Genomic DNA, 14,010 nt, shown 5'->3' with positions numbered 1-14,010 from the left:
TGATTCCATTTATATAACATTGTTGAAACAACAGGAGATGGAGATCAGGTGTCTATGACCATAGCAGTGTTGCCAGGAACTATCAGGTTTCCACTATTAGGTTTCCAGGAAAAGGGCGAGCAGAGGATTAACCCGAGCCCATTTTTTAACCATAGAGAAAGCGAAAGGTGTTCACCCCTTACTTACAGAGCTTATGACAGAATTTGATCTAGCCAGAGATGTCAATACAACCTTCCCTGAGAATGAGATGCTTGAGTTGAGAGCTGAAGAAGAAATAGGAATTAACTAGATGAAGAGGGGGAAATGAATATATCCGCGGTGGGAACAGCATGTGCGAAGGCCCCGTGGTGGGAGGGAGCAGGTCTACATGTTTGATGTGGGCACCAAGGACTGTTTGAACAGGGCCACTTGTTTCTAGAAGGCCTGACTGAGTTCTCCTGTGGGGTTTGCTGGGCCCACTCTGGCCACTGGCCCATCTGTGGGCAACACCTACTGACCTCTTTTACCGAAGGTGGTCCCACGCAGACTCCAGACAGGGTTAGGCTCAGAGGACTGCCACCCTGGATGAAGCAGAGCAAGTTTTTATGGAGGATCTCCTTGCCCACCTCAGTAGGATGGTAAGTCACTTCGAAAGAAACCTCCATGCCTGCGGTGATGTAGCCCTCTTCCGGGCTGATGGAGAAATGAGGCTGAAATTTTTTGGCATCCCATTTAAACCTTTTCCAAGACAGAAGGAGACAAAGTAGTTTACTAATATCCTTGGGGTGTCCTCAATCCTGCTGAGAAAAGAGATTTTGCCTGCGCTTTTAGTTGGGCGGTTCATCCTCCTCGTGCACTCCCTGGGGCCCGAGAGGAGACAGACTGCTGGGCAAAGCAGAGGCAGGTGGGACAAAGGCCAGGTCATTCCTGGGTGGGATCTCTAGGCTCTCTCTCCCTTGGGGCTGAGCAGGGTGGGAAGTGGCACACTGCGGGGGGCATGTGCATGAACACGCGTACACGTGTACCCGAGGTCACACAGCTAGGATGTGGCCGGGCCAGGACTGGAACCCTCCCGAGACTATGGCCATAACCTCTCCCTGCACTGCCTCTCAGGTCTGATCAGGGGGGTGGAGATGATCCCTTCACATGAGAGTTGCCCCTGTTCTTGGTGGCACTGGGATCCGATGGCCCTGTGTGGTCACCCCCTCTGTGGTCTGGCACTTGGTCCAGGCAGGAGACAGAGGGTGGATGGTGCAGACCAGTGCTTCCAGTGCCAAGGCTGCCATACCACAGCCTCGGGGCACGGTTCAACTGAGGTCAGTGCGAAGGGTGCCCCCTGCAGGTGTGTGGTGCGCAGCGGGCACGGCTATGGCAGCATTCCCCAAGTAGTGCCTGGGTGGGTCCCTGCTGGCAAGTCATAGAACCGCTTTGAGCCTCAACTTCATCTGTGAAATGGGGACAATATATTAACCACTTCAGAGGGTCCTGGGATAGTTAAATGGGAATCCAGGCCCAGAGGGCTCTCCTACCTCGCACCCACGTCGCCCGTGTTCAACATGAGGACGCGACGCGTGGCTCGTGTCTGACACACGACTGGTCCGAAGGGAAGATGTTCCTGGTCCAGGGAGATCTCCAGGGCCTGGCAGCAGCCACTGAGGAGGAAGAGGGGCCGCAGGAGCCCCATGCACTCCATGAACACCTCCTCGGAGAAGGGAGGGACACGCTTCTTCGGGGCAAAGTTGACTTCCAGCTTCCGGACCTCTTTGGGCTTCAGAGTGATGTTGCGGAATGGTGTCAAGGTGATGACCTGGATAAAATGACAACGAGCCTGAGCAGCTGAGGGTGGGGTGCTCCTGAGGCTCCATTTCTGGGGGTCCTGCTGCTGGGACCGTATCAGGCCAGGTGTAATATCATTTTGCCGTCTCACCAGCTGTGTCACCTGTGGTGAGTTGCTGAACCTTTCTGTGATTTACTCTCCGGTGAAGATCCAGATCACCCGTACAAGATGCGTGGCACGTAACAGACATTCGATCAGTGTTAATTCTCTTTCCAACCCCTTGCAAATAACCCCTGTTCTCTGGTGGAGGAAACAGTAAGAACAAGTAGAAAAGACTCAGTGCTCCGGTGGTTTTCAAGGAGCTCTCCCTGGGATCCCTGCATCACATTTCCCAGTGTGCTGGTTAAAAGGCAGACTCTTGGGTCCTGCCCCAGCCCAAGAGAACCAGTCTCTTTGGGAGAGCTTGGAACCTGCATGTGGGGACTCATGTGTTCTAAAGTTTGAGAATCACGGTTGAAACTTGAATATAAGGGGCTGCTCTCTCCCCTTGGTCCTGGTAAAAATCAAATCAAAATCAGCTTGAAGGAAGTCAAGCCCTTTTCATCCTTGAGCTCCCTTTGGTACGGGGTGCTGAGCAGTCACCAGGAAGTGGACTGTGGCGGGCAGGGGGGCGGGGAGTGAGATAATGGCTGAGAATCACAATAGGAAAGGGACCTTAGAGATTTCTCAAAACACAATGATGGAAGTGACCCCCCCGGGGTGACAGTGCCGGTTCAGGCCATTCTGGCAGCTTCTGTCTCACCAACTCAAGAGGCAGAACTGGTGCAGCCGAACTGTGAGGGGCCCTGACCCACTGGAATGAGGACTTTGCTTTGGATTAATGAGGAAAGGGAAGCAGCAAGTTTTCCCTCTTTCTCTGGATGGCAAAGTGGGTGATGTGGGGTCCGGGGACGAGATGCCCTCTGGGTGTCCTGCTTTGCTTGGCCTCTCACCGCCAGTGCTCCTGCATCCTGCAATCCGCAGATGGCCCACAACACTCCTACCACATCGAATCACACCTAGGATTCCAAAAGCATCAATCGCTTTGAGCCTATATAATCTTGCCTGCCAGAAACACTCCTCCTCGACCTGTCTGCCTGGGAGATACCTCTTCATCCTGTAAAACTCAGTTCAGACCTCTCTCCACTGTGAGGCCTTCTGTAGCCCACCGAGCCCTCCTCTGAGCAGCCCTGGTCCTGAATCACACCCTGCTTCTGCAGCTTCTAGGCTTTCCTGGGACTGTTCATGTGTCTGTGACCCCAAAAGATTGTGAACTCCACCAGACCAAAGTCTATGTCATATTCACCTTACTATGGACTGAATTGTGTCCCCCCCAAGTCCATATGTGAGTAGTATTTGGAGATGGGGCCTTTGGGAGGTAATTAGGTTTAGAATGAGGTCATGAGGGTGGAACCCTAATGATGAGATTAGCACCCTTATAAATAAAAAGGGACACCAGAGAGCTGGAGCTTGCTGTCTCTCTGACATGTGGGGATACAGCAAGAAGGTGGTCGTCTGCAAGCCAGGAGGAGCGTCCTCACCAGAAAATGACTATGTTGGCACCCTGATGTCAGACTTCCAGCCTCCAGAACTGTAAGAAAATAAATGTCTGTTTTTTAAGCCACCGAGTCTGTGGTGTTTTGTTATGGCAGCCCAAGCTGACTAAGGCACACTTTTATATTTCCAGCACGCAGCACGGATTTACTGAGTAAATGCAAAAACGAATTGAATGAAGGAATGGATACAGTCCATCCTCAAAACGAAATACACCTGGTCCACTTTCAAAGGGCCACCCAAACACTGTGAGATGGGTAGATGGCAGCCAGGACTGTAGCTTCTCTATTTAGGGAGCTCGAGGACATAGATTTGGCAACAAGCATGCTTCTTTCACACAGCGGATTGAAGTGTAAAGAGGGACAAGCTTTCGGGGGCAGATGAGTGACGTATATCGAAACATACTCTTCCTTTTGGTCCAAGAAGCCCACGCCTAGGAGTATGTATTAAGCAGAGAGTCACGGATTCACAAAAAGTTTTGTTTACATGGATATTACAATGCCTCATTGTAATATCCATGTAAACAAAATAAAATAAAAAATCAGGAACACCTGAAATGAGCAGAAACAGGGGATTGGTCCATCTGCATAATGGAGGTATAGAGGAGCAAATGACATTGAATGTTTAGGAGCTATTTCAAGTTGGGAAAAGCAGGTTTCAAAACAATCTGAACATTAATATTTTATTTAAAAAATGTGTAGGCAAAACAGGGGAAAGATAGGTACCAAAATGTTAAGTGATTATTTCTGGGTATGCGATTATAGGCGAAATGTTTTGCTTTGTGATTTTCCATATTTTTCAAATTTTCTGCTGTGATGATATGTGTATATTCATTAGAGCCCAGATCTTCTGAACCCATCAAGGGCGCTTCTCTTTCTACATCACCGTTGCCCTCTAGAGGCATGTAGCCTCTCCAAGCCTTGCTTTCCTCACATGTAAAATGAGAATAGTAGAAGCACCAGCCTACACTGTTTCTGTGGAGATGATCAGAGGCAGCACGGGGAGAGCTCTCGGAACCGCCTGGCACGCTGCAGGTGCCCGAGAACCATGAGGTGTCAGTGTTGCTATCACGGTCATCCTGTCATCGGGGCGGGGGGTGGGGGGAGGGATGGCGCATGCAGATGCCACGAGGGGCCCGAGCACCAACCTTGGGTTCCTGGAGTTCTGGAATCGAGAACAGGACAGACAGGGTAAACGTGAGCTGGGCTTGGCTGTTGTTCATGATGGAAATCGTTTTCTTCGCCACCTGTCCAGGCAGGACAGCTCCTAACTTCACAATCTTATTGGCTGGATCGAGGACTAAAATCTGTGGGACAAGAAAGAGAGCAGGGAAGGAGGGTTCATCAGTTAATGAGAAAAAGAAATACGATACGTGTACCCTGGTGAGGCAAGGCTGGTTTCCCTCTCTTTCTGTGTCCCTCATTCTTCACATTGGATGGGCATTCGCCCACTCAACAAACATTTATGTGCTTAAAATGCCCACTAAACAACTTGTTGCACAATCACATAATTATGGCTGGGTTCAGAGATGTTAGGAAGGAAAAGCTCAGGGTACAACGGGCTGAGCCAGCCTGGGGGTGAGGGAGGCTTCCCTGAGGAAGGCATGTTCCTACTGAGAGCTAAAGGAAGGGTGGGATCCTGTGGGTTTGTGTCAGGGTGGTGTGGGGCTGGATCCCGAGGGAGGAGACAAGCTGTGGCGAGGCCCTGAGCTGGAGGGAGTGGACTGGTCAGGCCCGTGGCTGGGAGCGAGGGGGAGACATGGGAAGACAGTTCAGAGAGGGGTCAGGTTTTCTTCTGGGAGAAGTGGAGAGCCAGTGCAGCCTGGAGTGGCCCCAGCAAGTGTGTGTTTTGGGAGGGTGCTCTGGCTCACTCCTCTGTGGAGATGGACTGGAAGAGGGCAGGAGAGAGAGCCTTGAGGTGTGAGAGGTGATGGTGGCAGCGGAGGTGGGAGAAGCAGGTACATTTCAAAGTCCTCATCTAAAGTACTGATCAAAATGCTGGCCTGGATCAGGCCAAGGTCAGGCTGGGCCTTGTCCTGCAGGATGACGTGACCCACACGAATAGCACCCACTGGTCACTGTCATTTGACCAGTCACTAAACTGCACTCCTCCCCTACACGCTCCTTCTATCCTGCCCATATGTTTCCATTCTGTGTACAAAGGCAAGGGTCTCCAGCCCCACCCTGTGAACTCCTGGAGGTGAGAGCACATGCTTAAGTCTCCTCTGCAGGATTTCTGCAAAGCACCTGACACAATGGGTGCTGAATGAGTGATGAAAGAATGAACACTCGAATGAATCAGTGACATCAGAAGAGACCCCATCACTGGCTCGGTGCAGACACAACAGGTGGCCTGGTCCTGTTGCTCTCTGGCTTGATGGGAAGGCTGCCAGGAATACACCCCTCCCATTTTCTCTTGGTTGCTGAAATGTCCCATGCATTGCCGAGGATCTTGGAAGGTCTTCAGTTTTCCAAAACTTCCTACTAAATGCAAATACTCCCACCAGACAGACACCTTAAATGTTAACCAGACACTGGGAAGAAAGGGATTAGCAGCAGGACCGGACCGTTCCCTTCCTATTAGGAGCACCTGCTTAGAAGGCAGGTCCTCAGGCAAATAGGACCCTGGGAGGTGTGGCTGGCTGGAGAACGTCAGTCTGTGTGATATTGAGGAAAGATGTCCCATAACTGAAAGGTATGTCTGCATACAGAGCTTAAAACAGGTCTCACCTCGTAACCTGAAAACACTACATGCCCTAATGTGGGACGGAAAGGACATGCTTGGGATGCTGCATCTGATAGTCTCAAACTTCTCCAAGAAAAAGAGTGTTTCTCCAGTGATCTCCTGTGATTACTTGTATCCTTTGATACAGTAAAGTTTGGTATTGAATGAGATCTATGTGATTCACTTGGGTCTGATCTGACGATTCTCCCCTTGGTGGGACTGGTTGACCCCCTGACAGAGCAGCTTGGGGGCAGGAGACTTTGAGGGGGTGGCAGGTGGGCTCAGGCGGGCAAAGAAGGGCAAGAAGGAGGGGCGCCAAGCCCGAGGATCTCCCCAACTGGCTCTTACCTTCATTTCAGTGCCTTTCCCTTTGATTTCAACTACTTGTTGTGAGAGCCCATTGATTTCAAAGGGGATGAGTTCTCGATAATTGATACTTTCTCGAGGATAAAAGATGATGGGAATCTCCAATGTCTCTCCTGGCTTCACCACATCAACTCGGAAGTTCACCTCGAGGTGGCTGGTGTTGGCGTACAAACACTCTAAGCTGGAGAAGATCAGGACGAAGGTGTGTAAGCTCTCGGATGCCTGACCCAGAGGGGGAGATTTTGTCCCTTGTTTCTCTGAGCTGGATCCACTGCTGGATGTCCTGCCCAGTTGTCCTGGAGTCCAAATGTAAGGGCTGGAAGGGACTTCAGCAGTGATCCAGCCCGTGGTCTCCTGGGCATCGTCGAGTTACTTCCCTCAGATCACATCCAGAGATCCTGGCAGAGCCAGGCCTCAAATGCAAGGTCTCATGACCTTTTGCCCAGTGCTCTTTTCACTTTCTTTATCCTCTCTTCCTTGATGATGGAGCTCATGGTTTTGTACCCTTTCATAAGAAGGAAGGGCTTCCGGAAGTAACTGGGTGGTAAAGCACAGTGGGGAGGAGTATGTGTCCAGAGTCAGACAGACAGGAGTATGGATCTGGGCTCTATCCCTATCTAGCCATGTGACCTGAGAACAGTTTACTCAGCCCATTTGGGTCTCTGTTTCCTCCTCTGTAAAATGCGGGTAGTGATGGCTACCTCATAAAGTTGTTGTGAGGATTAAATGAGATAAAGTGACTAAATCAGTCACTAGACAGGGCACAGAGGAAACATTCCATAAAGGTGAGCTATTATTATTATTGCTAATTGCTCAACTAGAAGGGACCTTCAAAGATCATGCCCACCCTCCTTCACTTGTGGGTAGGAAGCACGTAGACCTCCATCACAGCCTCTCCTCATCTGCCTTCCGGGTATTTAGAGAAGGACTCTAGCTAAGGCAATAAATAGAGCGCAATGCCTTAAACAAAGTAAGACTCAGATTAAATTAAATCAGGCAAGAAGGAGTGTAGGTAGATAAGATTTTAAATTAGTATTTAAAATTACATGACACTCTTGTAATTTAACATTCAGGAGAATCTTCATCTCCAGCACCATCACCACCATCACCGCCACAACAGTAGCAGCAGATAAAAAAAACCGAGCATTTCCTATGTTCCGGGCACTGTTCTAATACTCTCTCTAAAGGAACTAATTTAATCCTTCTAATAGCCCTATGGGGAGGTACGACTATCCCCCACTTCAGGCAAGGAGACAGAGGCACAGAGAGTTTTAAAATTTTGCCCATGGTCGCATAGCTGGGGAAGTGCTGGGATTTGAACCTAGACCCGTGCTATGTGATATGGTAGCCACTAGACACATGTGGCTCTTAAAGTTAAAATTAATTAAAATAAAATAAAGTTCTGTTCTGCAGTGGCACTAGCCACATTTCAAGTGCTCCACAGCCACGTGCAGCTATAGGCTACCGTACTGGACAGTGCAGATATACAACATTTCTGACACTGAAGAAAGCTCAATTGCAGAGTACTGATCTGGAGAACTTTGAATAAACATAGGTCTCTGGGCCAGTTTTGTTTTCTTAGGTCTGGCATAGGGCCCAGAAACCTGGACTGGAACATTCTACACAGGGATGGCACAGAGAGGCTGGATTTGAATCAGAAGGCTCAGGCTCAGTTTAGATCTGCCAAGGTCAATGGCCTGAGAAATTTACTTTTTAACGCTCCAAACCTCAGTTCCCACATCTATTACATGCGGAAAATAAATGGAAGCCATCAAACCTCTTGTCAGGTCATTCGGCATCGCTCTCCTCACTTCCAGAAGAGGGTTTTTTTTAGCAGAGTAGCTCATGGCTATCCAAGTATGAGTGTTAGCGGTGGGGAAAGGAGACTCAGGATTCACGCCCACCTGTGTTTGAGGCTTTCCCATAATCCTTCCTTTTCTGTCCTGGCAGGACCTCACCTGTGTGGAGGCTGTAGCACCCACAGGAGAGGCAGAATCATCTGGAAGCTCTGGGAAGTCTGCTTACCTCATAGACGTCTCTTCCTTGTTGGTGACAACTAGGATTTGTTTGTATGGGGGCATCCCAGCTTGGCAGATGAAGCAGGTCCCAAAGTTGTAGCTGGTGAAGGAGAAGTGGACAGCTGGGCTCACGGCACAGCCTGAGATGCTGCACAGAAATGTTGGACCGTGGCTGATCTGTGGGAAGGCAATGGCAGGTGAAGTGTGATTAGAAGTGAGAGGAAAGGGCCCTTACGCCCTCAGGTGAAGGAGGGAAACAGTCGAGTGCTTAAAAAAAATTCAGGTCTCAGGGCTCCATCTGCAGAGATTCTGATTAACAGTTTACATGTTTATTTAAGGAAAGCAAGGTGGACTAATCTGCAACTGGGCCCGACACTGGCTCTTGCTTTGCTCCTGCAGCGATGATTCAGCTTGAAGGCGGAGGGGTGTGCAGAGCCTGCCAGTCCTTACCCAGCATCTGCCTCCCAGGGCCTCCTCATTAGCAGGACTCTGGCTGCCAATGTTCCTGGGAAACATGCTTGACTTCCCATCCTTCCTTGCAGCTAAGGGCGGCCATCAGACATAGTTCTCAAGACAGAATGCTGTGAATGCGTTCAGTGTCGGACAATGTTAAATGGTCTCACCTTGATTTTGAGTTCCAGGCCCTTCAAGACACATTTCTTAAATGGCTGGAAAGACAGGGAGGCGTGTGCACTCTGCCCCACATCCACACTGCCGTCCATGGGGGAAAATTCCAGGTACTGCAGCAGGGACTTGCGGCCGGATAGCTCTGCCTGGAAGCTGAAGCTGAACTTTCCGGTGTTGATAAAGCTGAATTCACACCGGACACATTCATTCAGCTCCACCTGAGAGAGAACAGAGTTGAATGTTGAGCGAATGCAAACCCTGGTTCCCTTCTGTGGGGTCAGGACAGGCAACATGTTGGGGGAAAATACCCTTTGGGAAATGGTGATGGCAGATGATGTTCGTGACTTGAGTATCATTAGCTCAGAGAGTAGTCAGGGAGTCCAGCGAGAGCTACTAAGTGAGAAGAGTGAGATGACAATTTAATTCTTAGATCTTACTTGGTAGCAAAACATCCTTCTGTAGGTTTAAGACAAGCATTTCCCCCTTCTCTCCCATCTCTCCACCCTCTGAAAAGTAAAATAAGCTTTCACATCAAAACCATACACATTCTGGGGGTGGAGCTGCTCCCGGCATGTTTCTGTTCTCCTGGTCTCCGCGGCATTTGAAACAGAGATTCAGCTACTACTCTCTTGTACTGCTCTTCCCAGCCAGTGTGGAAACAGAGAGAGCGAGGCCCTCTCACAACTTTACCTCATAGAAGTTGAGAGCGGTGGTCTGGTTGGGAGTCAAGAGAGTGATGGTGCCAGTCCTGTCCTTGCACTTGGCCTCTACATTCATAGAGTAGCCCTCAGCCTTGACATTTAAGGTCAGAGGGTGGGCTTTCTTTTTCACATTGCAGATCAAATTGAAGTTCACTTCTCCTTCCTGCTTCGGTGTGAAGAAAATATCAATTGGGAACCTGGTTGGGGAAGAAGACGGCAGATTAGATAACTAGACCAACCTGTTAAAGAAGGTTGAATACTAAACTCTTATACACTAGGAGGAAAAGGCATCCTAACTCCAAATCACGATGAATTTTGACGATTTGCCAGGCACGGCAGGCCACTGCTTTATGGATTTGCAAGCACAGTGGATAGCAAGGAAAAGAATATAAACATAAGAAAATATTGAGAACAAGAGCTTAAAGTTCTCAGTGCTCTACAATTCACTGGGAAAATTAACAACAAGGAAGAAGTAGGACAGAGATGGAATTGTAATATCTAAATTTTAGAGTCGGGAGAGACTTCAGCGACGGGGCACTCTAAGGGAAAACGATTCTCCTGGCTGGTGGGTCTGGGACCCTGCCATGTTGGGCGAGTGCAGTCCTGGGGGCCTTCCTTTCTGTTTACCTGGACAGTGGTGGGACCCAGCCTTCCATGGGACATACGACCAGGCTGTTGCTGAAACCTTCAGAATATCGGGAGGTGTCCTGGAAGGCAAAATGGAACTCCTGCTCCTCCTTGTTGGTGATCTTCACGGTCTCCCTGGCCTCTCTGCCTGGTGGGGGGAAACACTGCCCTCAGGGAGGCCTCGTGCCTGCTCCTGACCCACCTCAGGAGGCACGAGGAAGCCTTCGCAGAAGAGGTTCCGCAACTTCTTTCCCTTCCTCTTCCCAGCTCCTCGGCCTTTGGTCTCCTCTCTTCCTTCTTTTTGCTCTACAAGGGTCCTTCCTCCCAAAGGGACTCTATCTCTTCCTTCTAGAACTTTACCCCATCAACTGCCTGTTCCTCTTAGGTGGCTGCTCTGCCTGGGTCACAGCTCTCCTGGGATCCTCCTTGCTCCTTCAGACCCAATGCCTTCCTGCTTTTGTTAATGGGGGCTGGTAGGCCCCTCAGCTCTGCCCATATCTCTGTAAACAACCCCTGCATCGGACTCTTTCGAATTAGGCTTTGGGTATGTCACGAGTGTGCTGACAGGGCCCTGACTAATACATCTCTTATCACTGTTTTGCTTTTTCTTACTTTCCTTGACTATTGTAGAGCATTTATTTTTCCACATGAACTTTAGAATCATTTTTTCCAACTCCCCCCTCACCCCAATCATTTTGGAACTAAGGTTGACAGATTTAGCAAATAATTTTTTAGCATAAGTATGTCCCAAATATTGCATATTGCATGGCAATACTGAACTATTATTCATTGTTATCTGAAATTCAGATTTAACTGTGCATCCTGTATTTTATCTGACAACCCTAGTTGGGATTTTAATTGAAACTCGATTAAATTTGCATTTAATTTTGGGAGAATTGACAAATGTTCAGATCTTGTTTGGGGGCATTTTAATAAGATTTTATAGTTTTATTCATACAGGTCCTGTGCTTTTCTCGTTACATTTATCCTTAGCTATTATATAGGTCTTATGAATGGAATTTTTTGTTTGTTTCTAGGTGCTTACTGCTAAAAGAAAGAGAAACCATTGATTTTTGCACACATCTTGCATCCAGCCGTTCCTACATAGAATCTTGTCGATTCTCGTAGTTTGTTTTGCTTTTCTCTAGAGTCTCTTGAGGTTTTCTATGTATGAAGTCATCAGCAACAGCATAATGAGATAATTTTGCCTCTTTTTTCCCCAATGTTTATGTCAATTATTTAATTTTCTTGTTTTATTGTATTTGCTAAAATCACTAAGAAAGTGTCTAATAATGATGGTGATAATGAACATCCTTGCCTAATTCCTGACTTTAATTGACGTGACTTTAGTAGTTTATTACCAGATAACATCTGCCCCTTGATTTTGGTTAATCTTCTTTATTCACGTTTTTCCCTCTATTCCTATTTTACTATTAGAGTTTTTGTTGAGAATGTCTGCTGAATTTTAGCAATGACTTTTCAGTATATATCAGTATGACTACCTGGTTCTTCTTTAATCTGTGGATGTAACAATTATATTGAAATGCACCATCATTGCATTCCTAGATTAAATCCTGTTTGTCTTATTATTCTTATGCTACATTGCTCATTTATTTGTTCAAAACCTTACTAAATGCAACAGTCTCCTCCTATCTGTTTATATGTATCAGTATAAGAAATGTATGGAAGTAATACACATCATATTGTTAACACTGGTTTCCTTTGACAGAAAGGAAAGGATGAGATAGAACAGGGGGGAATGATTATTACATTTTTCCTTATACAACGCCACACTGATTGACTTATAAAGAATATTACTTTTATAAATAAAAAAATCTAATGAATTACTAAAAAACCCTCTGACTTTAGTTGTATTTTACACACACACACACACACACACACACACACACACAAAACATCACATCCATGTGATAGATTCACAGTGTTATAAGGGACTTGCCAATCACCTCCTTTATGTCCTTCAAGTCTCACCTCAAATGTCACCCACTGCCCACTAGCATTCCTTATTCCCCTACCCTGCTTTATTCTTCTCTGGAACACTTATCAACATCTGACATGCTATACATTTTGCTTTTTCATGTTTGGGTAGTCTGCTTCCTGCTACTAGAATGTAACCATCATGACGGTCAGGACTTGGGCTTTGTCCATCGCATTCCCAGATCACAGAAGAGTGCCTGGCTCACACGAGGGGCTCAGTAATATTTGTTGAGCTGGATAAAAGTGTGAAAGGATGGCAGAGAAATGTGATCACTTTGGCACAGAGCAAGAAGCAAACAGATACAGCCATAATCTGGGGGCACATGCAAGCAGGATGGGGCTGACGTGGGGATCTGGAAATAAACATAGTCAGTCCAGGCCCCAAAGAAATCTTCCAAGGAGGCTCTGTAGCAAGCCTCCTAAATTTCCTTAGGTTATTGGTGTGTGGGTTTAGAAGGCACTTGATGGAAATTAGATTGAGAGGTTGAATATTTTGTGGCCTTGTGAATAGTGATAGAGGCCCTGTGACATGCTTCTGGAAGGCACAAGGAAGAGCTCCCCACCCATGTCTGCTCCTGCAGCGCATTGCTGGGTTGGTCCCACGCCCCTCCCCCACAGGTCATGCCAATTCTAAATATAAACCAACAGGGCAGCCTTACCAATGAGGAGACAACTGAAGTTGAGATGTGACTTGTCCAGATTGATGAGAGGGTCAGTGGCTTTGCCTACCAGCAGGAAAGGGACTGTGATGTTGTGTTCGGGGATTAAGAAAGTCCAGAATGCTTCTGAGATGTCCAGATGGAAAGGTGTGAACTGGAAGATAATCTAAGAACACAGTTTGGAGCAGAGCAGTTAGAGGCACTTCTGTGTGTTTACTCCATGTGCCCTTAGAGGCTTGCCAGCCCTGGGGTTATGCTGGTTGACATTACCAGGTCGTCACTTCCTTTCTACCCTCTTTGTAAGGGCACGTAAGTTTAGCTGTACCAGCAGCATCAACCTCTGTTTGCCCAGCCCACCAAGTATTTCTAAGGGGGTCTACCCCACTCACAGGCTCTGCTGGCTAGGCTGCCATATTTCACGCCATGTCTTTGGATGGCGTGTAAAAATGGAAAGATTCAAGGTAGAAGCTTGTAATTTGGGCGTTTCCTGAAAAGTCTGGGAGAACCGGCAACGCTGAGCCCACTGCTCTGGGTGGTGATCTTCCAGAGAAGCACTGTGGCCAGCCAGCCCTGGTGCCCATCATTCCCTATCACTGTCCCCTTGGCCTGCGTCATTCATTTGTATGGTCTTCCTGAAGGCAGCTGAATTCGGAATTTCCATTTCATGGATTTATTTCTGCCTCCAAGATTCTCTGTGGAATTTACAGGACATAGGGCCCACGGATCTGTTTTGGCCAGCAAGTTCGTATTTCTTTAAGTCTGACCCTCTGCTCTAAATCACTGTGTGGACATTAGGACTAAACCATGGAACATGACTCCACTTTTCTGTTTTGCCCTTTGGCCTGACCAAGTAAAATACATCTGTGTCCTTTCATTGCTGTCAGTCCCTTGGACAAAAACAACTCTTTACTTCTTATTCTTGTATGAGTCCTAGTAGAGTC

At 47.8% G+C, this 14,010-nt stretch overlaps 1 protein-coding gene across 1 annotated transcript in view; it reads right to left on the bottom strand.

Annotated features, from left to right (window-relative positions):
* Window positions 1–221: 221 nt before the first annotated feature.
* LOC102985291 (HYDIN axonemal central pair apparatus protein) overlaps window positions 222–14,010 on the bottom strand; it is a 106,711-nt gene continuing 92,922 nt past the window's right edge. The window contains exons 45-54 of the mRNA XM_055078920.1: window positions 13,070–13,235; window positions 10,413–10,560; window positions 9,775–9,982; window positions 9,081–9,302; window positions 8,465–8,634; window positions 6,422–6,620; window positions 4,497–4,655; window positions 1,509–1,786; window positions 498–717; window positions 222–263 (exon numbers count right to left, since the gene is read on the bottom strand). Coding sequence (XP_054934895.1) covers window positions 222–263; window positions 498–717; window positions 1,509–1,786; window positions 4,497–4,655; window positions 6,422–6,620; window positions 8,465–8,634; window positions 9,081–9,302; window positions 9,775–9,982; window positions 10,413–10,560; window positions 13,070–13,235 — 1,812 coding nt within the window. The remainder of the gene's footprint in view (window positions 264–497; window positions 718–1,508; window positions 1,787–4,496; window positions 4,656–6,421; window positions 6,621–8,464; window positions 8,635–9,080; window positions 9,303–9,774; window positions 9,983–10,412; window positions 10,561–13,069; window positions 13,236–14,010) is intronic.

This window comes from Physeter macrocephalus, chromosome 17 (assembly GCF_002837175.3).
Source record: "Physeter macrocephalus isolate SW-GA chromosome 17, ASM283717v5, whole genome shotgun sequence".
Taxonomy (NCBI): domain Eukaryota; kingdom Metazoa; phylum Chordata; class Mammalia; order Artiodactyla; family Physeteridae; genus Physeter; species Physeter macrocephalus.
The sequence above is the reverse complement of the archived record's forward strand: the minus strand, read 5'-3'. Positions and strand labels throughout refer to the sequence as shown.